We start from the raw sequence: 25,916 nt of genomic DNA, 5'->3' as shown, positions 1-25,916 counted from the left end.
CAAAAGAATTTTTTTTCTATATTTTTTTCTATATTCAGTAGCCCATACTACTTGAAATGATTTTCTGTGTTATTTCCCACAGTGTAGTTAGTAGGAGTTAATTACCATATGACTATAAGTGTGCAGTCCTAACCTGAGGATTTTGGTGACTCATTTACCTCTCCTTGCTGCTTTTGTTTTATAGCTATTACATAATCTAATTTGTTATTTCTTGTAATGTTCTGTGTATTTATACGATATATATTTGGTCTGCCAAAATACACTGAGACTGAAGCAGGTGAATAATGTAACAAAGATACTAAACTGCCAGTTTTGTTCTTCGTTAGAAAACACAGGGAGTTCTTCACTGAAGGACCTTTAAAAATTCTATTCTCAACTTTATTTAAAAGAAAAAAAGGTTCATTTCTTCTGACAGCTAATAGTTAAAAAGACTGATAGTAATTCCCAGTATTCTTTTTTTTTTTGATGGTCAGATTGTTTGCCTGGCTGCATCTGATGTTTAAGAACATACATATTTTTTCAAGGACACTCTGTCTTCCCAAAACCAAGCTGGAATGCAGTTTACTATCAGTACTGTCCCATCAGTTTTATTTATGAGTATGTCTGTTTCTCTGCTGACACAGTGCACTATGGTTACTGTTGTATCCACTCTGAAAAGGTATGCACTATCCTAGAGAAATTACACAGAAGTGTTTATGCTGCCAGCCAGCCAAAGACTGTTTTCCCTTGAATGACCTGTGCCTGGCATGGTGTGTCCTGAATTTGCAAGATACTCTGTAGCCAAGATAGACTAGTATGCTAGCCAGTTCTAGCACTCCTGTGCTAGGAATTTTATTCTAGCGTGTAAATTTTATCCTAGTGTGTATCACAAGAATTTTATCCTGTGATATTTTACACGCTCCTGTGTTTAAAATATCACTCCTGTGGTATTTTAAAAAAAACCCAACAGTGTCTGGCAATCTCAATCTGATTCTTAATAATCTTCAAATTTTAAAATGCATTTTTCTAGTATCTGATAAAATAATTTTATATTCATAAAAATGATCAATTATTCTTACTAAGAGAAGGCAAAGGCATCTTAATGCATGCATTAGGTTAGAGAGGTTCTTTTTATTCCAATTCATTTCTTTATTTTCTTTGCAGCACTCAATAGTCTATTAAGTAGTCTCCGCAATAAACTTGATTGCATACTGTGTCAGGTGCTCATGATACATGGTGAGTTAGGGCTGGGAGTCCTTATGCTTTGCCAGGGAGATTAAACTACAAATAAATTATTTTGACATATTCCCAGGTCAAAGAGACAAAGCACCTTTGTGGAACAATTATGGAATCTATCACATACTGTTAGTTTAATTGGTTAATATGGCACTACTTCCTGAATAATTAAAGCATTCTAATCAAGTAAACAAAAATTTTTTATTTGCTTTCTTCGTATTCATCCATTGCTGAAAATAAGAAGGTGCATTGGAGCAGTAAGTTGCCCCTGGAAAGAGGTTTACATTCACCCTCATGAGAATGTTAGCAACTTCGGAAGTATATAAATCAATAGCTTTTTCTCTAAATGAAACCCTAATTCAGTGTGTTGTCTTTATGAAGAGCAATAATACTAGTGTGTGAAACCATTCTAAGTTGAACAATGGAGTTGTGTTGTTTTGATGTTATCAGATCTGGAAGTTTCTTTAATTTTCAAAAAAAGGAAGTTCGTTAACTTTTTATTAAAAAACAAAACACAACAAGTGAAACGCTACCAATTTTTTTTCTCAAACCAGACCGTGTTTCTGTCAAAGCAAAAATCTTCAGTCTTTTTGGAGTTCCCTATTTCTCCTCATATGAGATCCAGAACAATTTTTAAATTGTGTGCATAAATGCACGAAGTCACAGGATTTTTTTTAATTGAAAATCTGTAATTTTACAGATGTTCTGATTTATAGTGTAAAGATTTTTTTTAATACTGGCTATTATTGGGGCCTCAGTATTTGTATAAAAATTACATTGTGGCTTCTCTGATAAATGTCAAGAAAGATCAGATTTAGTGCCTAAAATATAAAACTGTGTAAACAATTTTCTTTTTTGGTAAGTCTTTTATATGGTCCTTGATTTGTCACATTTTTCATCTTAGGCTTGTAGATAGCTGCTGACTTCTGGAGAAGAATGCCCTTAAATACCATGTTATCTTTATATTTCTGCTGGCTGGCACATAGATGCTTTGTGTTTTAAAGTATTATTTAAGTATTTATTCCTTTTTAGTTCTTTCAAGAAGCTTCTATTGCACCGTGAAGTTCATTAATATTAACAAAGGCACTCACAGTTATCATTCTTTGTTACTAAGAGACCGGCGTTCTTGAAATGTGTGTTGCTCTTTGGAATAATGCTTTCAATCATTTATCTGTGCAGTGGTTAGTAGAATTTCAAAAACTGTGCTCAAAAATACTTAACCTATTTGAATGGAAGCCAAGTTAAGGAGTGAGATTTAATATTAAATTTAGCTATGTGGAGTATGTTTAAGGTAAGTTAGTAACTTGAAGAGCAGAGGTGACTGAAAGGTATTGTGTTACGTCATAGTTCTGAGGTAGGAAGACTGCTGAGGTAATGATGTGAAAGGGTGATCTGCGAATGCTGATTCAGTTTATAAGACTAGCAGTTTCATTCTGGGGTGATGAGTGTCACGTAACTTTCTACTAAGTATTTATTTTTCAGAATGCATTTAAATAAAACTACATTGCCATCTTTACCAGAATGGTTGTAATTACTGAAGACCTGTCTGTTGTTGAGAAGTTCCTAAATGTTTTGTTCTTCTAGATTTAATAAATCTGCTTTGGATTATGCTTAGCAATATGCTTACTGAAATACTTAAATACAGTATTAGAACAACTGGAGTTTGTTTTTATTTCCTTTGTGGTTCAGAATGGTGGCGAACAGCAGACACTCACTCTCGTCCAGGGGCAGCTTTTTTCCCACCACTCTTGGGAATTCCCACACTGTTTGCACCTCCTGCACAGAATCATGATTCTGCTTCATTCCACTCAAGAGCTACAGGAAAAAGTAGTCGGAGCAATACAGACAAAGGTAATGGCTGAATTTGTCAGGGAATGATCAGATTGAACTTTTCTGCACATGCAGCAGGACATGAAATTCACGCGTAACTTTCATCATTCTTCACATTCCTAAAACAGTTCTATAAAAATTGGTTCTGTTAGCTAAGGATGGTTCATACCAAGTATATGTTTGGCCTTTAAATCATGGGTGCTCTGTATGTTTAAACTAAAATAAGTCCAAATTACACTGACACTTGGATGGCAAATTTTAGTTTATGTGGCAAGTAGCCTGTAAGTAGTCTAGTATCTTGTTAGATGTCTTTAGAGTGTTAGTGTGACTGCGGCATCGCAAAGAAAGTATCTGTTACTTCAGATTTATTTTGAGTGTTACTTTGTAAAACTGTCATCTTCAGGTGTAAATGGATCACTGAATGGTAGTACCACTGCAGTCTCTGCTCTCAGCACATCCGTGCTCTCCACTAGCATTGCAACGACGGCAGGACCAGTGAAAACTGTAACCTCAGGAGCAGGAGGACGCAAATACAACCAGGAGCAAAGCAAAGTTCAGCTTTTGGATGCCAGGGCTGACAAAATCAAAGACAAGGTAAATACACAGAAAGAAACTGAAGATTTGGACAAAAAAAATGACTATAAGTGTTCAGCACACAGGAGCATTTTAAAGTGTTCTTTCCAAGTAAAAAATGTTTTGGGTTTTTCTGATTTATTAGAGCAAGATCTGTACCCTCGTCTCTGTAGGGGGTTTTTGTATGTATTGGCTTTTGGAATTTTTTTAACTCGTGTTTATTTGACATACTTATGAACCAAGAGTTACCATTAGTGCTAATTTCACTAGTTAATAAGTTAATAGCTGTGTCTTACATCTTGTTTTATTTTATTTATCTACATTTTTAAGTGTATGTTTTAACCAAAAGCTTTGATATTATGTTACAGTATATATATTGGTATTATAACATTATAGATTATTTCTGTTAAATTATGTTTTCATGTATTTTATGAAAACACAAATTTTTGAACTAAAGAGAAATTCTTTTCTGGAAGTAGTTTCCTATTTATCAGAAGGAAGAACTATTATTAAGTGCTGTGTTTCAGCAAAAATTGTAGCCATCTAATATGAAAGACATGAGTAGTTTCAGTGTATTAGTAAACCTTACATACTGACCTGAGCACTCTAAGAACTTTGCCACTCTTGGAATCAAAACAATTGAAGCAAAACACAAAAAATGGTATACTGGGAAGGTGACTACTGTCAGAATAGAAGCTAAGTGGGTAATTCTCTACTGGCAGCCATCTAGGCTAAAATATTTTTTGTTCTTTTTGTTTTGTGAGTGAATTGGGCCTCTTTCATTCTTTCTGTTTCTGAACTACATTCAGCTACCAAATCTGAATATTCTTAGGTGAGAGGTTGGCATTTTCAAAGGACAGCTGGTGGTTGATGTATTGACGTAAAAACAGGGGTTAGCACTAAAATGGTTACTTATAATTGTGTAGTGATACACAGTGTTTAATATATGGACAATAGGGAAATTATTAAGAAAGAATATTTTCCCTCAAAACATTCCTCATGTGTTCAACAGTTGACAGCTTTTGAAAGTATTTAGTTAGTTAAAGGTATTTGGGAAGTCTTTGACTTTTTTCAAGCTTAAATACTAAAAATGGCTCTTTCTTTTCTAAAATTCTGCTTTTATCCTGGATATCTATGAGCAAAATTTAACTTGGTTTCTGTGGTGCAGAGGTAAAGCTCTTTCCAGATGGTGTTTCTGCATTTCTGACTGCTACTGCAGTTAGGCAGAATACCAAATAAATTGCTGTCTTTTAATATCTCTAAATACCTTTCCAAAAGTTTATATCATAAGTAAATGAACAGACTCTTTTCTTACTTTTTGGCTCTTTGCTTTATTCAGAAAACTGAGCCAGTGAAGCTAGTTACCTGCTGGTTTGAGTACCACTGGAAAATTTTACCTCTTTTTACCTAGTTTTTTCCCCCCCCAATTTCAGCCAGAGTGTTTGTCAGCACTGTTATCTTCTCCTTCATGCTACCATTCGTCTTGAAGTATAAATTTCGTACTATTGATAGACTTTCTTTTGTTGTGGGCACTGATTCCAAACTGCAGTTTCATTTGACTAAATAACGAGTTTCTGTAAAAGTATGGAATTGATTTCTTAAGAATGTTGTGTTCTCTGTCTTAACTTTTAAGTCCTCTGTCTCATGCAGATAAATTTCAGGTTGTCAGTTTCCTACATTCCTGTAGTAAATTTTTTAATACTGAAAAGGAGTTTGTTGCTCCTAATCTTAGTATGCTTATGTTCATAACTTCTTTTCCTCTGAAACTTTCAGGTAATTGGTATTTGTACTGATTTGAACAACCTTTTGTATCAAAACATACAAATTTCTCCAAGTGAAAACTCCAACATGAGGATGATTATTTCAATGTGTTAAAATGAAGCCATAGGAGGAACTGAAGTCAGAGGAATAAGTAGTATTCTGTATTGATGGCAGATGGGAGTATTTTGTGCCAGGCTCTGTACAAGTTATGTTACATTTTTAAATTTCAAAGCATAACATTTTCCTCTTCTAAAAAGCATGTTTTACTTTGAAACATTTTATTATAGTTCTCCAAACATTTTTTTCTTTAGTGTTTTAGTTTTTTTAGTGTTTATCTTCTGATTTCTTCAGGCATCTCCTTGGCTGTAATTTCTTTTTGAGGATGGTATCTAAATACATTGTTAAAATATTGTTTTATTTTTAGGAAAAAAAGAAAAAGTCAAACCTGAAATCAAACTGTTTTTACAGTTGATGAAAATCTGAAGAGTTACTTTTTGTGCAATGTTTTCTTTTTTGGTTGAATTCTAGTCCTGTTGTCCTGCCATGTTAGGGAATCCTAAAGTGCAGAATGCAGTCTGATAGTAACTTGTGTTCTATGATTTTTTTTGCCTGTAGTGTTGGAAAAATGACAACTGAGTTGATAAAAACATCTGATCCTCAAAGTTGTAGTTCTAAGTTGTCATCTGTTTTCTTATGTCAAGAGTGTGTATTTGATCATTCGAAGGACTTACATAACAATGATAAATCAAAACCTGTCCAAAGGCTGGTCTTCAAAACTATGCCAAATATTTGTGATATATCACAGTACATCTGTTGAGCATAATAGTGTTGAAGATAGATGTCCTTGTGCTAATTTGGTACACTGTCAGTGACTTATTTCTTACATACAAAAGGTAACCTTTCAGAGAAAGTTTCGTTTAGAAATCTTGTATTTTTAAGACATTCTCACTCATGTTCCTGTCTGCCTTGTTATTTAGAATTGCTGCAGCTTTTTTTTGCCCTCCAGTCACCTAATTGGCTGTGCATCTGTCTTCCTTGGGTCTAGCCCCTCAGTGGCTGTACATGCCCTGTTTAGATGGTGCATCACTCTCATTGCTGCTGCTTCACGTCTGTAATCTTGGTTTCACATGTTTCTCTACTTCCTAACATAATTCTGCAAACTGCCTTTAATGATTGCAGTTTAAAGGCATACTAAACTTTAAACTTTTAAATAGCTGCTTTAGTACAGCAATATGTACTTTCATGTCTCTTTTACATAGCCACCATCATAGCACTTAAGTCCACATGTACATCCTTCAGAAGGGTTTGTAAAATACACGTTTGTTTTATTTAGCTCCCCAAAAAAAGCTAACTTTCCCCATCCATTGCACATTCAAAATGCCGTCTTGTACTGTCAATGTTTAGGGTTCCTGCAATTTTTTTATACCTTTCTTTTTTTCCTACATTCTTCTTTGTTGCTTCTTTTATTTTCTCATTCTGGTCTGCAAGTTTGCTCTTTACAAGAGTTTCAATATAATGTAGCTATCAGAGTATTTCAGTGGATTTTGGTCCATTTTTTTCAGAAGCAAATCCCAGAAGCAATTTGATGAACATATTCTTTTCAGTCCTCAAAACTGTACATTGCTGTACAGCTCATACTGTGAAATGGAAAGTTAAGAAATGTAGTCAAATGAATGTGCCACTGAATATTGGCTTATTCGATAAACCAATATTTGTTGTTATTTCTGTGCTAATTTGCAATATAAGTTTTGGGTATAAATTATTTTGGAATTGGCACATTCTGTGGAGGTTTACTAGACCCAAATTCTAGGTCAGTGTTCTAGGCTTAAATTTGACATTATTGCTTTGTGATGTAGTGATGTCAACTGTTCTCTCCGCGGTGGTCAGAAAAACACTTCAGTGGAACTTGGTGACCAGTTTTTAATTTTCATCGTCTTGTAAAGTATTTTCTCTTTAAGGATTGTGGATCACTTTACTCCAAAGTGTCACTCATCTTTGTTTCAAAGATTATGTGTAATAATAAGATTATATAACACATTAAAACTGAAGCATTAACAGAGAATTCATCTTCCTGGTAGAAGCCCAGAAAAAAAGCAGTGGAAAGCTCTAGTAACAGCGACAGTGATTCAGGCTCCTCTTCTGACACCTCAAGTGAAGGTATAAGTAGTAGTGACTCTGATGACCTAGAGGAGGATGAAGAGGAGGAGGAAGAGGAGGACCAGAGTGCTGAAGAGAGTGAAGATGATGAATCTGATTCTGAAAATGAAGCACATCACGAAAGCAAGAACAAGGTATAAACCTCACTCTGCTGCTCAGTCTTGTTGCTGCAAGCTGTTTGTGACAAATAGACCTACTCACGACTGTGAATAAATAGTGAAAAATTATTTAACTGCACATTAATAAATGCTAAGAATACTATAAGAATATAGGTTTGCTTCAGGGTTTTCTGTTTGTGGGTTTGTTTTTTTTTTTTGTGCTTTCATGTGCATGCATTTCTATGTATTGCTGTTCTTTAAAGGCTAGGAGTTTGCAGTTGGTAGACTGTTATTTTTGTGGTAAAGTAGGAAATACAGAGAAATTAAGTACTGTGTGCAGGTAGTGCATTGATAGTATGTCATTATGGATACAGGTTTGGCAGTTGCTTTTTTCCTAGTAGAGTGATTAGTTTTCCTAGTAGTAGAACAGAGGATTGGAATCTTTGGTATCCTGTTAGGTTTACAGTCAGAAATACATTTAAGAACAACCATGGTTTAATACTCCTCTAGTAAATGTTGTCTTTGCATGCTGAAAGTATCTGGGGGAAAAAACCCAAAGTGAACAATAAATATATTACAAGACTGATTTGAAAATTATTATTGGTCCTCCTCTGCCAAGACTACTATAATTGTTTCACGCTGATCATGTGCTTAGTCAGTTTAAAAGGTTCTTTAACTTTGATAATGAATAGTCAAAACCAAATATTTTGCAGGTGCTAATGCATAGTGGTGTAACAGATATGAAAACTGATGGACAGAAAACACAGGAAAAGTCACAAGAAAAAAGAACACACCAGCAGATACCTCTTGTGTCTGATTCCCAGACTCACTCATCATTCCAGTCCCAGCAGAAGCAGCCTCAGGTTTTGTCACAGCAGCTTCCATTTATTTTTCAAAGCTCTCAGGCAAAGGAGGAATCTGTGAACAAGCACACAAGTGTAATACAGTCTACGGGATTGGTTCCTAATGTGAAACCTTTGTCTTTGGTACATCAAGCCAAAAAGGAGACCTACTTAAAACTCATAGTTCCTTCCCCTGATCTGCTCAAAGCAGGGAATAAAGATACCTCTGAAGAATCTATCACTTTGACCAGCGATGTTAGATCAAAACGGGTGAGTGAAGTTTTGGTTACTCATAACCTGTGTCATCTGCCTAAAAAGATGTAACATTGTGGCATCAAGCTCTTTTAAATACAGTGTATTAAAATTATAGGTATACGTATTTTCATAGTCATGGGGATTTATGTGTTTTTAGAGTTGATCTGGATTTCTGAATGGTGAAAATTAACTAGATGGTGTGGGTCATCTCCTAAGGACAATGTACATCTAAAATCAAAATAAGAAAAGTACTCATGCATAAATTGTGGCCTGGATATTTTTCTTGTGCTTCTACTTTAAGTCAGAATGTTGATTTAATACTTCACATATCTCGTATGTAAGCATGGCTTCACTTTCTTTCAAGTTGGATAGTTTCAAGTCAGTAATTAAAATCACCTGTTTTAACTATGATTTTGAACAAAGAAGCTGAAAGCCATTAAAAAAAAAAGTTTCAAGTAATGTTGAGTTTTGTTTGCTCTTTAAAGACAGGAATTCATGCACTAATAACTGAAAAACTCAGTATGGCTATTTCAATAGTTTTTGTAGAATCACAGAATGGCCTGGGTTGGAAGGCACCTTAAAGCTCCATCCCGTTCCACCCCCCTGCCATGGGCAGGAACACATCCCACTGTCCCAGGCTGCTCCAAGCCCCAGTGTCCAACCTGGCCTTGGGCACTTCCAGGGATCCAGGGGCAGCCACAGCTTCTCTGGGCACCCTGTGCCAGGGCCTCACCATCCTCCCTCAATTTATCTTCCTTTTTACTGGTCAGGACTGTGCAATAAGTTTGTATGTCTGTCTTAACAGTTCTGTGGCTTCTAAAATTTTTAGATTCTGTGTTAATTTATTTTGTTAATAGTGATTACGGTGACTGCTGATGAATTTTCCATTCAGTGAGCTTTGAATGGGGATTAGAAGAGAATAAAAATGTAGCATTTTACAAACATTGAGGCTTACAATATATACAAAAATAAATATATAAAAAATACATTTACCAACTCAACTGTCATTATTATTTTATTATTTTCAAATTTTGTTTTAAACTAAGTAGTATTTGGGAGTAGTAAACTGAATTTTGATTCACAGCTAACTCACAGGTCCTCAGTGAGGACCGAAAAATACTTAGTTTTTATTGATAGACTAGAAGGTAAAAACTTGTTTTTCCTTTCCAATTTCCAGTTACGTGGTAAAATTCAAATAAGCTTATCACTTACTCAGACTAGCTAAATAAATTGTAATTAGGAAAACATACATCTTTGGTATTGGAAGAGGCTTCTGCTTTCAAATTTAGGTTATGAGTCTTTAGCTGGTGATAGATCACCCATTTAGGAGTTTGATTTCTGTAAAACTTTTGCTGGAGGTATGCACTGTGTGAGTATTTATTTTAGAGATCTTCATAATTTCATACTCAGTTTTAAATGTTAGTAACTTCAAGAATGTATTGTGTTTGACCTTATTTTTAAGAACTGATTTTAAATGTACCATCTTTATCCATTTTGTTTTCCATTGAAGATGATGTGGGGCTTTTTTCTTCGGAAGAGTCTTTAGACTAAAGACATTGTAAGCTTTACATGCATTTCTGAGCCATTACTGATAAAGTTTTATGTGAAGAACTTTCAAGTACTAGTTTTTCAGTTAAACAATTAACATGTCACAGCATTTCCGAGTAATACCTTTTCCCTTATTTTTAAATAAAATTTTTCTACACCAAGAGTCTTCTATTGGTTTTCTAGTATTGTGGCCATTAGTGTGTTGTATTTACCTTGTGCTTTAAAATGAATGAATTATTAAGGGAACTGTACATTCACCAATGAGATTTTTATATACTGAATTAAGTAATAAGGGGAGGTTTTCCTTTGCAGGTACCCAAGAGTAGTATTATTTTTCTAAAAATGGCGTTTTTCAGGATGATTAATATCTTTATGAAAGTTTCTGTCTAGAACATTGTAGCAGGCCAGAAAACTTCCCTACATAATTTGGATCAACTTCATCTTGAGTTCAATTTGTCTTTTCCTACTTGATTTACAGTAATAATCATCAAAAACTTGCATTACAAGTAGTTACTTATCTCATCTGTTGTAGCTGGTATCTGCTTTTGACTTTCTAAAAATAGCTTAGCAGATGTTTGAAATTTCCTAGAGTTCTCATGCCTGAATATCAAAGAAAGCCAAACAAACACCTCCACATTTTATTCCTGTCTTCTTATTTCTTTAGGAACAACATAAACAGACATTCCCAGCAGCACAGCTAAAGAAACAGGAATCGTCTAAGAACCTGAAGAAGGTTATTGCAGCTTTGTCAAGCCCCAAACCAACATCTAGTTCACCAGCTCATCAAAAACTCACGTCCTTGGAAAACAACCATTCTAACCCATTCCTGACAAATGCACTTTTAGGTAATCACCAACCCAATGGAGTTATTCAGACCGTCATCCAGGAGGCTCCTCTTGCACTCACTACGAAACCGAAACCCCAGACCAAGATCAATGAAAGTGTAGCCATTTCTAGTAGTGCCCCCTTTTCTTTGCCAATAAACTTGAGTGCATGTGGGAAAAAAGCAACTGGTAACCGGACAGCTGTTATGCCCTCTACCTCTCCTGTGTTACCTGGTTCAGGAAAGGATAAGACAGTCAGCAATAATGCAGTAAATGCAGTAAAACCACAACACCGCCTTCATTCTGCAAAACTGGTGGTGGAGCAGTTCAGAGGGGTAGACTCAGATGCCCCCAGCAGTAAAGACTCTGACGACTCAAATGATGATGACGACGATGATGAAGATGAAGATGAGGACGATGAAGATGATGATTCTGATGATAGCCAATCAGGTGGTTTAACCTTTTTAATAGGAAAAGCAGAAACTTTATTTTTTGAGTTTTGAAAACTTGTATTTCCCACCATATTTTAAAATAGGGGGAGGAAATACTGGGCCAGTATGGCCCACACAGTGTCATACACATATCCTTGAGATCAGCACGTGTCCCCATTCCCCATTGTATCATATCCAATATCATGTTTGGGGTGTTCTGATACTTGGTCAGCTGTCCATGTAAGGTGGCTCCATAGCCTTTTGGAAAGGCTATCAGAGACCTGCCTTTCACATTAGTCACCCAGCCTGCCGCTTGAAGTGCCAAGGTGCTCAGGAAGGCATGGAGATTAAGGCTGATTGATGATTAATAATTCTGGCGGACAGAGCCCAGCTGGAAAACAGGCTTTCCTAACCAGAGGGGGACTAAACAAAGGATTTCAAATTGTCAAAAGTGGCAAGAAAAGTATGTTTCTCTGCCTCATTCAGGAGCACAATTGTCCATGAGCAAATAATTAGACAGTTTTAAGGGCTGCAGACCAGATTATGCAATTTGGAATGGCAAGGCCTGTTTGAAAGAATTGATTGTATTTGCAGTCACTCCTTTCTCCCGTGTGCTGATATCCCTTGGGTCCAGCCTCCACCTTCATCATTCTCTTCCCCCTCTCATCTACACACCCTATATTAATCTTTTTATCTCAGGATTGTAGCTCACCTTTACTTCCTTACCCTGATTGTCCCTGATTCTGACTCTTCCTTTGCCCAGATTGCCATACTTTCGATTCTGACACCTTTCAGCCTGTACCCAGTTCTGTTGTTTTCTTCCTCTTCATGATGGATTTCACACCCTGTGAAATGTCCTTCCTGGAGTAGTGCCGAGCTGCTGCCTGGCTAATGGGATGATTTAGCTGTACCTCATTCTGGGGTAAACAGTCTTGAAATACTGCAGCTTCTGTCACTCATCTCTTTCTATTTGAAAGAACAGTGTATTATCATGCAGAGTTACTTAATGCTGTCATATTTGTAGTAATTTTAAAGTTTAAGTAGTTAATTAGAACCTTCTATTTATACTCAAGAGATGTTATTAAAAAAACGTATTCAATAATGTAAAAGACTTTGCAAGTGTCAGAACTTTAATGTACTTGCCAGTACTTACCAAATCATAATATGCCTTTTGCCACACTCTTTTTAAACAGAATCTGACAGTAATTCTGAATCAGATACAGAAGGGTCTGATGAGGAAGATGATGAGGATGATAAAGACCAAGATGAATCAGATACTGACACTGAGGGAGAAAAAACTCCACTGAAACTGAATAAAACTTCATCCTCTGTGAAGAGCTCTTCCATTGGTCTTACAGCTCATTCCACCCCGCTTAATCTCCAAGTAGCAAAGACGCCCAGCTCGGCACCAGCTGCCTTATGTCCTGAGTCCCAGCCTGCGGTGTTCCTTGGGACAGGACCCTCTACCCTCACGCCAAGTACTCACTGTGGTATCTCACTGTCTTCTGTTCTTCTACCATGTGATGTCTAAGGTCCATGTGTTGTGAAAGTGGTCACAAAAATAGTCCAGGTGCTGGTATCAAGTGATAGCTCAAGAGATTTTTGCCATAAGAGCAGTGATTCACTGAACAGCTGCTGCAGGGATGTGGCAGAGTCCGCCTCACTTGAGGTTTTCAGATGCAAGTTGATCAGGGTGCAAGATAGTCTCAGCAAAGTTCATGAAACGTATATTTAGCATTTGCCTGATATTATATAGTGCTTATAATCTTTCATTTGGTGACTTAAATTGCAAGATTTAGTAATTACTGTGACTACAGTAAAGAATGCATTTTTGGAAGTCACACTTCTTAATTTACATGGGTTCAATGAAGTTAAATCACGTTTACTACTTTGAGTTATAGACCTGATGTTTAATGTGCCTGTAAGCAGATTTTTAAATGGGGCTATCTGCTTATAAATAGGTTTTTGTATTTGGATTTGGTGGAATAGGAGCTTCATTCTATCTCATATGTGAAGCAGTATAAAGTGATCTACCTAATATTTATCCCAGAAACAGGCCTATTAATTGTACAGTTTATAAAAGATTTCATATGGATTAGGAGTAATCCAAATAGCTAAATGGAAAAGGTTTCGTTTTTTTTTTCTGAGGAATCTGTGTTGATTTATGATGCTTTGAAAAGTCTGATAGCAGATTTTTTCCGTTTACAGGGGTAGGAGGTAGAATAAATAAGTTTTGTGTCCTTGCTTTAGGTGTAATAATACTACACCTAAGAATCTCCTAGTAAGAATCAACATAATACAACAAAAATATTTTTGTGAACGTTTTACCTAGAGTTGGTCAGTCACTGAAGGGGTATTGTGGTCTCTTCTCTGTATCTGTTTTGCACTGGACTTTCCACTTCACTTTTATTTGGAAAAACAGCCTCCATCCCTGCACTGTGACCATTCAAAATAATGCAATGGTCAGTCGTGTTAGGTTAAGATTGCAAACCTGTGTCTAAAGTTTGTCATCTGAGCGCAGACATTTCCTTGGTTCTTTCTCTAGAGGACTCTTCACCTCATCTGGAAGGAACTGCTGGCACCTCATGTGGCAGTGGGTGCTGTGGTGCCATGTGACACTCCTGGCTGTAAGAGGCTGGAGCAAGTGCCGGGGTGTCAGTCTGATAACAGTACTCACTCATGTCCGTTTCCAGGGAAGAGATGTGTCACATTCTTGACAGAAGGTCCAAACTACCTTTTTGAGAAGTGCCTCTTCCAAAAGTTGGTCTGCATACATGGTTTATGTCCTACAGCTGTCTGAGAGGCCTGAGGAAAGGATCAGCCTTTCACGCTAAAACCCTACATTTGGCAGTTGTCTTTGTGATACTGTTGATTCAGTTGCTGGATAAGCACCAAACACGTCTGTTTGAACTTGGAAAAACTGAAGTAGTTCTGGAAATGTTCTGCATTTGACATTTGACTGCAGTCTATACACAGTGCTCTAGGAAGACTGACCCTGTTAGAATGTATGGATCTTTAAAGCATGTTTTAATTTGCATCTTCTTTACTGAAAAAATTATATATGGTCTTGTCCAGAAAAACAGGCATGCGAAGAATTAAATTAGCAATACTTGAGAGCAGCAAACAAGACAAGCAGCTAAGTATTGGATAGTTAGGTTTTCTGTTTACAATTTCAGAGGAAGAGGTTATGGGAAGCTTAGAGGAAAATGGATTTCAAAAGGACCGCTTACATTAATTGTCTTGGTAATTGAGGTACATAATGGCTAGAATGAAAAAGCAATTATCTTTTATTTGGGGGATATAAACAGAAGTACATTTTAGAAACATGCTTTCTTTTGTAAGTTCTGTTAGGTGTTAATCAGAAATTCTATTTTAGGTATTTCAAAAAGACGAAGAGTAGCAGATGAGCGGGAGCTGCGTGTTCCTCTTGAATATGGGTACGTTATGTATATACTTGACTTTCCTTAAAGGGAGATAATACCTTCAAAAATCAGTTGGTAAAGAAATTAGTTTAAAAACTTCTGAGGCTGAATAATAAACACAAGGCTTCAACAGTTTAGATTTCCGTTGCCCAGCGACTATGGGTATTTTTTAAATATGTCAGCATATTTTGTGTGTTAATTTTTGTGCATTAAATTTGCTCTTTTGCAAACATGACCTGTCTCTTAGCTGTTTTGCCACTGGAAATTAATCCTGATGGCTAGATCTGAGCCAATATAGACTCCAAATAACTCCCTGAGGTATAGTTCTAAGCCATTTAAAATCTGGTAATATGTAAGTAGCTTGAAATAAGTAAATTCATATATATAGTCAGTTTGGACAATCTACATAATAAAATCCTCTGGTTTTGTTTATGTTTGATTTATGGTACTGTAGTCATGTTTTGCTCTTCACTTTTCTTCATAGAATTCTTAAATTGACACAAATTACTTGTTTTCTAAAAAGTGTATTATTATATGCAACTATTTCATATTACTCCAGCTGGCAAAGAGAAACCCGAATAAGAAACTTTGGTGGTCGTCTTCAAGGAGAAGTAGCGTATTTTGCACCTTGTGGAAAGAAGCTGAGACAGTATCCTGAAGTAGTAAAGGTACATTCATTTTTTAACTTCACTCTTGTAATGCTATCAAGTATGCTTGCGATCAAAATATGTATTTTTTTTTTCTCTCCAATAGAGATACTTATTTCCTGTGATGTGAGGCATAATGTATCTCAGTCTGTTACTGATTTGATGTCTTATAAATGTGTATCCCTTTGACAGAATATGCAAAACATTGCACTCACAAAGTTAGCTGTACATCAAAGCTGGGTTGTAATTATTTACAAGCTGAAGTGGAAAAATATGTGATTTTTTCAGTATCTCAGCAGAAATGGAATAATGGATATCTCAAGGGACAATTTCAGCTTCAGTGCAAAAATAGGAGTGGGTGACTTCTATGAAGCCAGAGATGGACCGCAGGTATCCACTTTTTAAAAAGTAAAGTTTTTGATCCAAGGAGCATTAAATTAAGTTTAGGTGAAGTAATTTTTGCAACAATCTGAAGCATTACCTGTTTTTAGCTAATTATTTCTAAAAGTTGTACGTGTTCTTAACAGTAGTTAGATTGAGATGCGGAGAGCTTGATCCTGGGCTGTGTTGCAAACCGCTCCTTTCAGTGGCTTTGCTTGGAGGGTGCAGCAGTTTGTCATGCTTTAGTGATCAGCTCTGAGCCTGGGTTGTTCCAGTTCGAAAACTCGGAGCTACGTATTTTATCTTAGCATTCGGATTTTTCTGACTTAAAACTTTATTTCTTCGTTTATTGTATGCAACCTCATATCGATAGAAATTTGTGTGTACACATTAAATCTTACTCTTTTTGTGTCTCCCTGTGCATAATATATGTATGTATGTATGTGTGTTTGTATATATATGTAAATTGCACGTTTATATACAAGTATCTCCTGTATCAAGAATACTGTCTGAGCATCCTGAAGCGTGACACTTTTACAGAGGGGAATGCTAAGCTATGCCAGTTATGCCTTACAGTGTTAAAATTGTTAGACTATGTAGATGAACCATGCAAGGATAACTAAAACCAGAATTGTAAGGAAATTGTTACTATGTTTGTGCCATGCTGTGTTACCATATTTTGGCCACGTAGCCATTTCTTCAGGATGTGCACGAAAGTTTTTTGACTTTTGTCAGTGAAGGTATTTGCTTCTTTAAAAGATAAGTCTTCTGAACATGTTACTAGCTCTCAACAGTCTTGAATTCAGGCTCTAGTTAAGCCTTATGTTCTTGTGATACCCTGTGGAGATATGTAATGTTTGCGTGGTATAAATTTGAAAGCATTAAAGACTGAGTTAAAGGTAAGCAGCTACTTCTAGGTGGTGCTTCCTGGCTTACAGGGTAAAATATTGCTAAACTTGCTTCATGTTTGGCCTACAGAAAACAACAGTTACAAGTTCCTGTAGTTGTGAACTTCATTATGTACCTGAATGGTGCAGTTGAAATAATTCATTGTACTGTGATGTGACGTAATGCCAGGGTATCTGCTCTCTTTTTGCCCTGTGCCTTTTTTGTGTCTGTTGCCCATATCTCTTCATTAGTCTTGTCCCTTCTTTAGTTACCTGTCTTCTCCCTATAGTTCATGAGTTGATTTGTAGTTTGCCATGTGATCAATAAAACTTGAGAATGAAGGCAGTGTGAGGGGCAGATTTCTACAGGCAAGACTGGCAACGTGAACATTAGTTTGTTGAACATATTCACTTTGTACTATTTCACTATTTCATTTTATACTGATGTAGTTTTTGATAGATTTTACTGAGACTTAGGTAGACAAAGGAAAAGTTTTCTTATTAGAAAAAGAGACCGAGGGCAACTATGTCAGATGTCCTAAGATGTGTTTACATTTTATGTATGAATGAGAAGTTACAAACAGTGGAGCTACACTCAGGCTGATACATGCCTAGTATGTGGTACTGATACTTCATAAAAACAGACTTCACCCTTTTTACTAAAGTTTTTTGAATCATCTAGGCTCAAAGATATGATAATCATATCTTCATGGATGTGTGGAGGTAATTCCAGAAATTTTATTTCTGCTTTTGCGGTAATTTTGATGATTCTGTGTAGTCTCTTGTGGTTATTCTTTCCTTCCTTTGTCATATATTTGTGTCATCTTTTGAGACATGCAGCATGTATCCAGAGTGCTGGGATAAGTTTCACAGAGCTTTGAGATGGAACAAGACATGAAGAAAATTATCTTGAGGCTAATTCAATTTTATTAAAGATTTACCTATGACAAGTCAAAAGTACATGGATTACCTGCTTCTGATGGCTCCTGTAGTTCTCTCTTGTGGTACAGGAACTACCGAATATTATGGGTTGTTCAAAGCAGTGGTTGAATGCTGTAATAGAAGCAAATTTGGCAGAAGTGGCCCATGAAAGGAGTAGGATTAGAAGACTGAAGTTTGGCAAATGTGAAAATTGAGTGACTGGACCTGGAAGCTTTAAATTGCTGTGATTTAGAAGGATAAGTGTGAATGTGATTTGGGGTGATGGAATGGACATGGGTCCTCATGAGTTTAAGTAATATGCACAGGAGTCTTTGTCCTGTTCATAGTTCTTCAATTCAATTTGAAAAGCTTTGTTGTTAACTTTGCCCCACAAGTCTAATCTGAAATTAGAATGGATTTTTGCTTCTTGCAAAGTGCCTATGGTTTTGTTCATTAGTTTAATTAACAGGATTTGAGCTTGATTCTGCTGTCATGCCTAGTTGCCTGGTGCCTTTTTGGCAAATTTCCTGATTGCAACACAGTATTGCAGTACATGGTAGATGATTGAAGGTGAGAAATTGAATAAAGTTCATATTTTGCTTAGTTTATTAGAATAGTTTATTAGAATAATAAACCACAACATTTCACAGTGTTATTCCCATTATTTCTCTAATGTTTGAGTAGCAAAGCTCCAATTTTAGGGAAGCCCATGATTCTCTTACGTTAGGGCACAACCCCTATATTTTATCTTTGGAATGTAAAAAAAACCCAGAGTTTCAGACTGTACATTCCTTCAACAGAAATGTATTTTGGGTTAGATTTTAAAAGATGTTTGAACACAAAGTATAGATGGTCAGTCAACTCTTCCTTAACCCTTAATGGCTTTGTTCTGGACTATTTTTGTCTTGTCCTCTCTGAAACTTGTGCATCTGCAATGTCCTTTGACAGGACATTAAACAGTCTTCTCGCATCCCTTGAAGCACCCGCTCCTTCTGCTTATTGAACCATTATTAATTTCATTTTACAGCCTCTAGTTTCTGTTTTAGACAACATTAGGAAAATGTAATACACAACATAGTCTCTGGTACTAATAATCTAGTAGACCTCTTTGTTTTATGCGTATTTCTTATCGTTAGTATAATTAACTGCAGAAAATTCAAATAAAAAGCAAGAACAATCTCCATTGCTGTTCTAAGGTACTTTTTGAGCTATGGCTGCTGCTTCTGCTTTTTTTTTTCTATTTATGTTTTGCCTCCCCTGGAACCTACATTTTATGATAAGGTGAGATAAGGTTTCCTAGGTTGAGAGTTGGTGTGTGTAATAAGTACAGAGTTAAATCTACCTCAATAAACTGGACCTGTGATAAATGGCAATTCAAGTACTAGGCAGGGAATCAAAAGTTACACCTAAGTAGTACTCTTAAAGATTGTAAGGGAATTAGCCTCTAGTCAAGTGGTCAAGGTTATTATTTTGGATTAAAAAGTCCTTAGGGGTGATGCATGATGATACAGTACACATCAGTGATATGGTCATGGTTCTTAAAAGTGCTTTTTAAGAACATAACTAATAACAAAGCCCTTTGGAATGTGTGCAAACCAAGCTTGACTTGTACTCTGGGGATAGTCTTAACTGGGAATGATTCAGACTTCAGAAAAGTATCTTTGCAGATACTGTTAACTCCCTTGAAATCTGAATGTCTCATTAGCAAACTGCCATTTCTTTTACTGAATTTATGCTAAACCATTGTAATTGTGAAGAATGAGCAGAAATAACTAAAAGACAAGTTTCCAGAATAAGTGAAAATCATTTATGTTGTGATGTGGTAAATTTGATTTTAGGGTTTATGTACCTATAAATGTGAAAACATAAGTATTCTAAATATATTTTTGCTGAGCTGATATTTAATGAGTTTTATAAGGTACCAACTTTCCTTCTTGCTTTAACAGACATTTTCAAAATTTTTGCCAAACCTTTTTAAGGCAAGTTGTGGAGAAGTCCTGAAGGATACTTAGCTTGCAATTTTTCCCCTGCATTTCTCAAAAATTTGGGAAAATGATAAAAAGTGTTAAAACTATGAAATGCTGGTGTTCAACTAAACAGGATCACCTAGACTATGCTCCTCTTCTGCTCAGTAGACGCAATGAACTCTACTTCTAGTAATCAGTTAAAGTAAAGCTATTTCTATGTGAAGATTAACTTGGGTATTTTTATTAACGAAGTATTTCAGAATCTGTGATTCCACAAAATACAATAGTGCATGTTTTCATTAGAGAATATAGTTAACATGATCTTAATTTAGATACATGGATGCTTAGAAGTTACATTTGATTGATTCAGGTTGGTGCAGAAATTGTTTTGCAGTGAATGCGGGGAGAACTCAATTGTACTAACTAAAACATGAAGATTAAAATGCATCTATGTTTTTTTGGCTCGGTTGTTGAGCTCTACAACACTCAAAAGCAATATTTGACAGTACATTACTGCCTTTGCTTGTTATGTGTGCCAGAATTTCTGTAAACACTCCCCGTTGGAAGACAGCACCTCATAGCTTGATACATTTTTTCATTCATGTTGGGAGGTGGATTATGTGAAAGCAGAATAGTTGTTCATTTTGCATAATAAGGAAGACTGCTTTGCCTTTTAGAAAGGGTTGAGCTATTTGGTTTGATGAGAAATAATTAAAAATAACATAGTAGTGGCATATCTACATGGTAATAACTTTGTATATGATCAAATAGTCTTCGAAATCTTTCCTAGTGGTACAATTTCTTAGTGGTAGCCTCTCAATATACAGCTTCTGTGCATCATCAAAAAATTGTCCTGCCCAAATAGTACATCACAGCACTTGCATATTTTATATCTATAACTTACTGGGGGGGGGTGCGGTGTGTGAAGAATCTCTCACTATTCATGTTCTCATCTTAGATTTGTTTTTCTTTTTTTTTTTAAATCTGTGTTTATAATACCTCTCTGTGAAATGTGTCAATTAAAAGGGTGTGCAGTGGTGTCTTCTGAAGGAAGAGGAAGTCATTCCCCGTATCAGAGCTATGGAAGGGCGTAGAGGACGGCCACCAAATCCAGATAGACAGCACTCAAGAGAGGAGTCAAGAACAAGACGCCGCAAAGGCCGACCTCCAAATGTTGGAAGCAGTGAATTTCTGGAAAATGCTGACACAAAGCTTTTGAGAAAGCTCCAGGCTCAAGGTAAGAACTGTGTTAATGTTTTCACAAAGACAGGGTAACAGTATATAAAGAGTTAATGTTTTTCCTAAAGGAGAGTGATTTGTCTTACTAGGATATTAATACACAGCGTTTTATTTTGGATATTTATGTGATTTTATTGAAGACTTTTTGAAGATCAGTACATATACAGGCTTTAAAGAAGAAAGCTCATGTGTAAAGACCTGTCTAAAAGCTTACTCTATAGTTATTTTATTTCAATGTATAAAATCTGAAAAACAGACATCCAGTAACCTGGTGATCACTGAAGTATTTAATAGCCAAAATCAGCAAATCTTCATTTTCCTCTGTATCAGTTCAAATAGCAGTGGAAGTAGAAACTGAAATTAAACCCCACTGAAATTAGAATTTCTGTGAAGTGCTTGGCTTTTCCAGGGAAAAGGCTTTTTCATATGAAGTCCCTGATAGTGATAAGATTTAGATGCTTGTAAGTTTGAATAGGATCCTATAATAATGAGTACTAATGCTGACAATAGAGCTTTCATGGTGTCAGATACTACTGTGTATCAAAAGCTGGTTTTAAATAACTATCAGGTATATGCTTTTTGAATATGAATTCTGTAGTCCATATCTGTGCCATGTTTTCGGGATGCATCCAATTCAGTATGAAAAAAATTAACATCCCATGAGTCAGGCCATTTAACTTAAGTGTTCTTTCATGTGCTGAGTATGGATGTGTCTAGGTAGCTACCTTGTGTCTAGGTAGCAACCTTGCATAATACTGCATTTTTACATAATGTAGCATTTTTTCATAATGTAATGAACCATCAAGCATTTGCTGAGAGGCTGTGTAGTTAATTGCTGAGACACAGTATCTCAGAAGTCTCCTCAGTGGGAAAAGATAAGCCCTCTCACTGAGCCATTTTGCTTCATTTTGTGTCTTTGCCAATATTGGTCACTTCAGGGGGTGGAAGGGAAATACTTAGAAGCACTCTCAAATGTCTATTTCACCACTACATACTGTGGCTTTTATTAAATGAAACAAAACATATGGTCTGTATATACAAAAGTATTTAGAATGTATAATATGTGATATTACATATGCCCATATCTGCCTTACTGTTTTTTCTCCTCATGAAAACATGAGAAACACCTCAGTGGCTCAGGCCAGGGGTTCATCTAGAGCAGAGCATCCTAAGATATTTTATGAGTGATGTTGTAGAGCATGTTGTTTTCTTACTGCATTTATTTTCTGTTTGTTAAACTGTTGCCCATGAATTAGCCTGTTCTTTGTTTTTTAATCTCCTCACAATATTTTTTCTAGCTGTCTCTTGAGGCAATAAGTTCCAGAAGCTTGCTAACTACTGGAACATTGTCATTTTTAGCAAATGATCTTCTGTTACTGTCAGTGGTTGTTCTGTAATTCTGTTTTTCCAGGGGTTGGAGAATAACAATAACAGTTCTCCAATTTACGTTTTCCACCACCTTGATGATTTTGCACACCTTGATTCTCTCTGTCTTTAGTCTTCTCTCCAAACTGAACAGCCCAGGTGTTTGCAGTTTTTTCTCAGAAAGTAGTAGTTCCATCCATTAGATCCTCTTACGTCTCCTCTAATTTCAGTATTTCTTTTTTGGGTGTATTAGCTTACATTTTTATATGAGGAAGCTCCTCTACTGTCTTTGCCCACTGTTTTCACAGTGTCACAGCATATTCTGAATTGGAAGAGACCTACAAGGATCATCATGTCCACTCTGCCTGTGTGGGCTTTGAACTGGTGACCTTCATGTTATTAGCACCCTGCTCTAACCAACTGAGCCAATCCCAGGGTTTTTCAGGGCTCTTCGAGAGTTCCTTGCTGTTAGAAAAACCTTAGATTTTCCAGAATGCTTAATATCTTCACATTTTGGGATTTAACTTTGCAGTTGCCTTTACAAATTCTAATACTGATTTGTAAAGAAATCTTCTGCTAACCCTTCACCAAAGCTGACTGCTGATCAATCCTTGCCTGCTGTCATTTAAAGAGCTTTTAGTCTGGAGCTTTCCTTCACTGACATAACAGCTCAGTTTTATTAATAATAACATGTCTGGAACACCTCTTCTATGAAGACAGGCCGAGAGATCTGGTGTAGTTCAGCCTGGAGAAGAGAAGTCTCGAAGTAGGCCTTAGAGCTCCTTCCAAGAGAATTGGAGATCGGCTTTTCACAATACCTGGAGTGATAGGACAAAGGGCACTGGCCTAGACTAAAGGATGGCAGATTTATATTAGATATTAGGAAAAAATCCTTTACTCCAAGGGTATTGAGGCCCTGGCACAGGTTGCTCTTAGAGGTTGTGGACTCCTTATCCCTGGAAGTGTTCTGCATCAGGTTGGACAAAGCTTGGAGCAACCTGGTCTAGTGGAAGGTATCCCTGCCTACGGTGGTTTATAGAACGAGATGGGCTTTTAACGCCCTTTCCAACCCAAACCATTCTATGTTTATCATCCTTCTCTTTGTACAGTGGCATGAGATGTCTATTACATTTGAGTTATCATTTGATATTGAGAATCCTAGTTTCCTTTTAGGATTTCTTTTTAGATCCTTGGCTTCTTTTATAAGCCCTTAGATTTTGCTCAATGAAGTGCACACTAGTTCAGTGGAAATACAGGCAGACTGGTTTGTTGTCTCTATTTTTTGCAGCAGAGGTGTTTATTTCCCATTGGTCCTTTTCAGGTGCATGGTGAACATTCACCAAATCCTCTTCATGGTTTGTGCCAATTCAAACTAAGTGGTCTTCTGTATCTGTTGGCCTTTCCATAGTTCATAGTTTAAGTTCTTGTCTATGACCCAAGTTCTGATTTCCAGCTACACATTCGGTTTCAATTAAGGGGTAACTGCTTCTTCTGTTCATGCTTTCCCTGTAAAAACCTGAAGATTTCCCTGTTGTCATTTAACCTGTTCACACTACCCTTGCTATCTGTAGCATCATCTGACCATTACATGGATTTTTCATATGTCTGCCTGCATCACTGCGCAAGAAGCTGACAGTATTTTGGGGAGTTCTATCAGACAAGTCCTGGACTTCAGTCCTTTGAAAAGCAAGCTGAATTCAACCTCAGAAATCCTTTCTACAGCTGTCTTCTATCAGTGTAGTTATTCATGAGCAGTTACTTCAAATTTCAGAAATGCTATCACAGGGTAGTAGAATGCTTCAGGAGATTACTAATTAGCATAAAAATGGCTGACTTTAGGTAGCCACAGGAAAGAGACACGTGACCAAGGTGAGTGTGCTCTTGCTTCATTGTTAATAAAGGATTAGATAATTGCATGAGGTGATGTCAAAGAAAAACAGTAATTCCATGCTTTCTGAATAAAATGTTGATTTCGTACTTTTGAAACGAATGTTTTCTGCTTTAAAAAGGAAGAAGAAAATTGTTTTAAAATGAACCAGCATTATTGGCCTATTTCTTTCACTTAAAAATATTTTTTCCTCCAAAACCAGTATTTAATTTTATTTAGAAAGTATCCATGTTCATTTGCGCTGTTGATGTAGTTACTGATACATAACATGCTGATTGATAGAAAAATTTTGTAAAAATCAGTGTGTGCAAAACAAAGCCTCTGTTTGCTCTGTCTTTACAACATGCTGATGTCTGGAACACAAACTTATCTTTATTTTTGGACAGCACTGTTTTTATGATCGTAATGTTTTCTTTTTGTAACAGAAATAGCTAGGCAAGCAGCACAAATAAAGCTATTGAGAAAGCTTCAGAAGCAGGAACAAGCGCGAGCTGCCAAAGAAGCAAAAAAACAGCAAGGTACGATATTACTTGGGAAAGTTTGTGCATGCTAGTGGATTATTTAATGAAAAGTTACCTGTCTCTTGCCATGTTCTACTGATACTATTTGCTTTTGTTTGGTAGCTATTATGGCAGCTGAAGAGAAGCGAAAGCAAAAGGAGCAGATAAAGATAATGAAGCAACAGGTAAAATATGCAATTGCTAAATAAGCTCTTTAAATTATCATTTAAATCATTCAGTTAGGTTTATTTCAAATATTTACTCAGTTACTAAGTGTCGCTGTTGAGCAGCTAGCAGAGTAATGAAGGCACCAGTTCTCAGTGGCAAGAAGGAATGACCTTTATTGTTTTGATTTCATCATATATATAGAGTTTTCAAAAGTCACCCAGATTGGTCAGTCAGAAGCCTTCCCCCAGGCCTGATTGGCCAGGCTTGCACCGTCCAAGTTCTGGGACACTGTTCCAATAACATCCAAACTTTATTTATAAAACACAAGAAAAATTCTCATGGGAAAAACCTGTGCTAGCCACAACTAAGTGTGCTGATTACAAAGTGGGTGTTTTGAATCTAGTTTTAAAGAGCATACTGTGTATCTTGCTTAAAATGCTAAACTCCACTAAATCCACCGCTAACCCATGTCCCTATGTGCCACATCAACACGACTTTGAAATCCCTCCAGGTTCAGTGATTCCACTGCTGCCCTGGGCAGCATGTGCCAGGGCTAGACAACCCTTTCCATGAAGAAATTTTACCTAATACCCAAGTTAAACCTCCCTTGGTGCAATTTGAGGCTGTTTCCTCTTGTCCTGTCCCTGTTTCCTGGGAACAGAGTCTGACCCCCACCTGGCTCCTGGTCAGGGAGTTCAAGAAAACAAGAAGGTTCCCCCTGAGTCTTCTTTTCTCCAGGCTGAGCCTCCCCCCCAGCTCTCCCAAGTGTTCCTGGTGCTCCAGACTCTTCACCAGGTGTGTTGCCCTTCCTTCTCTGGCCATGCTCCAGCCCCTCAATGTCTGTATATGATCTTAGCATCTCAACACTTAGAAAAAGTGTGTTTGTTTGCCTGTAAGTGATGTGGGTGATGTGGGAAGAACACAGAGATGCTGCTTGCCACTGTAGGGAGAAAATCCACGTGGCCTAAGCTCAGTTGAAGTTGGGGCTGCCAGATGT

General features: G+C 36.6%; 1 protein-coding gene across 16 annotated transcripts in view; it reads left to right on the top strand.

Moving 5' to 3' along the window:
* BAZ2B (bromodomain adjacent to zinc finger domain 2B) overlaps positions 1–25,916 on the top strand; it is a 118,913-nt gene that overhangs the window by 60,964 nt on the left and 32,033 nt on the right. For 12 of the 16 annotated variants that reach the window (XM_085067262.1, XM_085067257.1, XM_085067255.1 and 9 more), the window contains 12 exons: positions 2,905–3,066; positions 3,449–3,639; positions 7,458–7,670; positions 8,348–8,746; positions 10,944–11,553; positions 12,728–13,024; positions 14,911–14,971; positions 15,516–15,624; positions 15,892–15,993; positions 20,786–20,996; positions 24,677–24,769; positions 24,875–24,936. In XM_085067262.1, the coding sequence (XP_084923388.1) occupies positions 2,905–3,066; positions 3,449–3,639; positions 7,458–7,670; positions 8,348–8,746; positions 10,944–11,553; positions 12,728–13,024; positions 14,911–14,971; positions 15,516–15,624; positions 15,892–15,993; positions 20,786–20,996; positions 24,677–24,769; positions 24,875–24,936 (2,510 nt within the window). The remainder of the gene's footprint in view (positions 1–2,904; positions 3,067–3,448; positions 3,640–7,457; positions 7,671–8,347; positions 8,747–10,943; positions 11,554–12,727; positions 13,025–14,910; positions 14,972–15,515; positions 15,625–15,891; positions 15,994–20,785; positions 20,997–24,676; positions 24,770–24,874; positions 24,937–25,916) is intronic. The other 4 variants (XM_085067261.1, XM_085067259.1, XM_085067263.1 and 1 more) reach the window with 3 other exon arrangements.

This window comes from Lichenostomus cassidix, chromosome 7 (assembly GCF_008360975.1).
Source record: "Lichenostomus cassidix isolate B80296 chromosome 7, HeHo_3.0, whole genome shotgun sequence".
Taxonomy (NCBI): domain Eukaryota; kingdom Metazoa; phylum Chordata; class Aves; order Passeriformes; family Meliphagidae; genus Lichenostomus; species Lichenostomus cassidix.
Note: the sequence above shows the minus strand (reverse complement) of the source record. Positions and strands in the feature narration are given on the sequence as shown.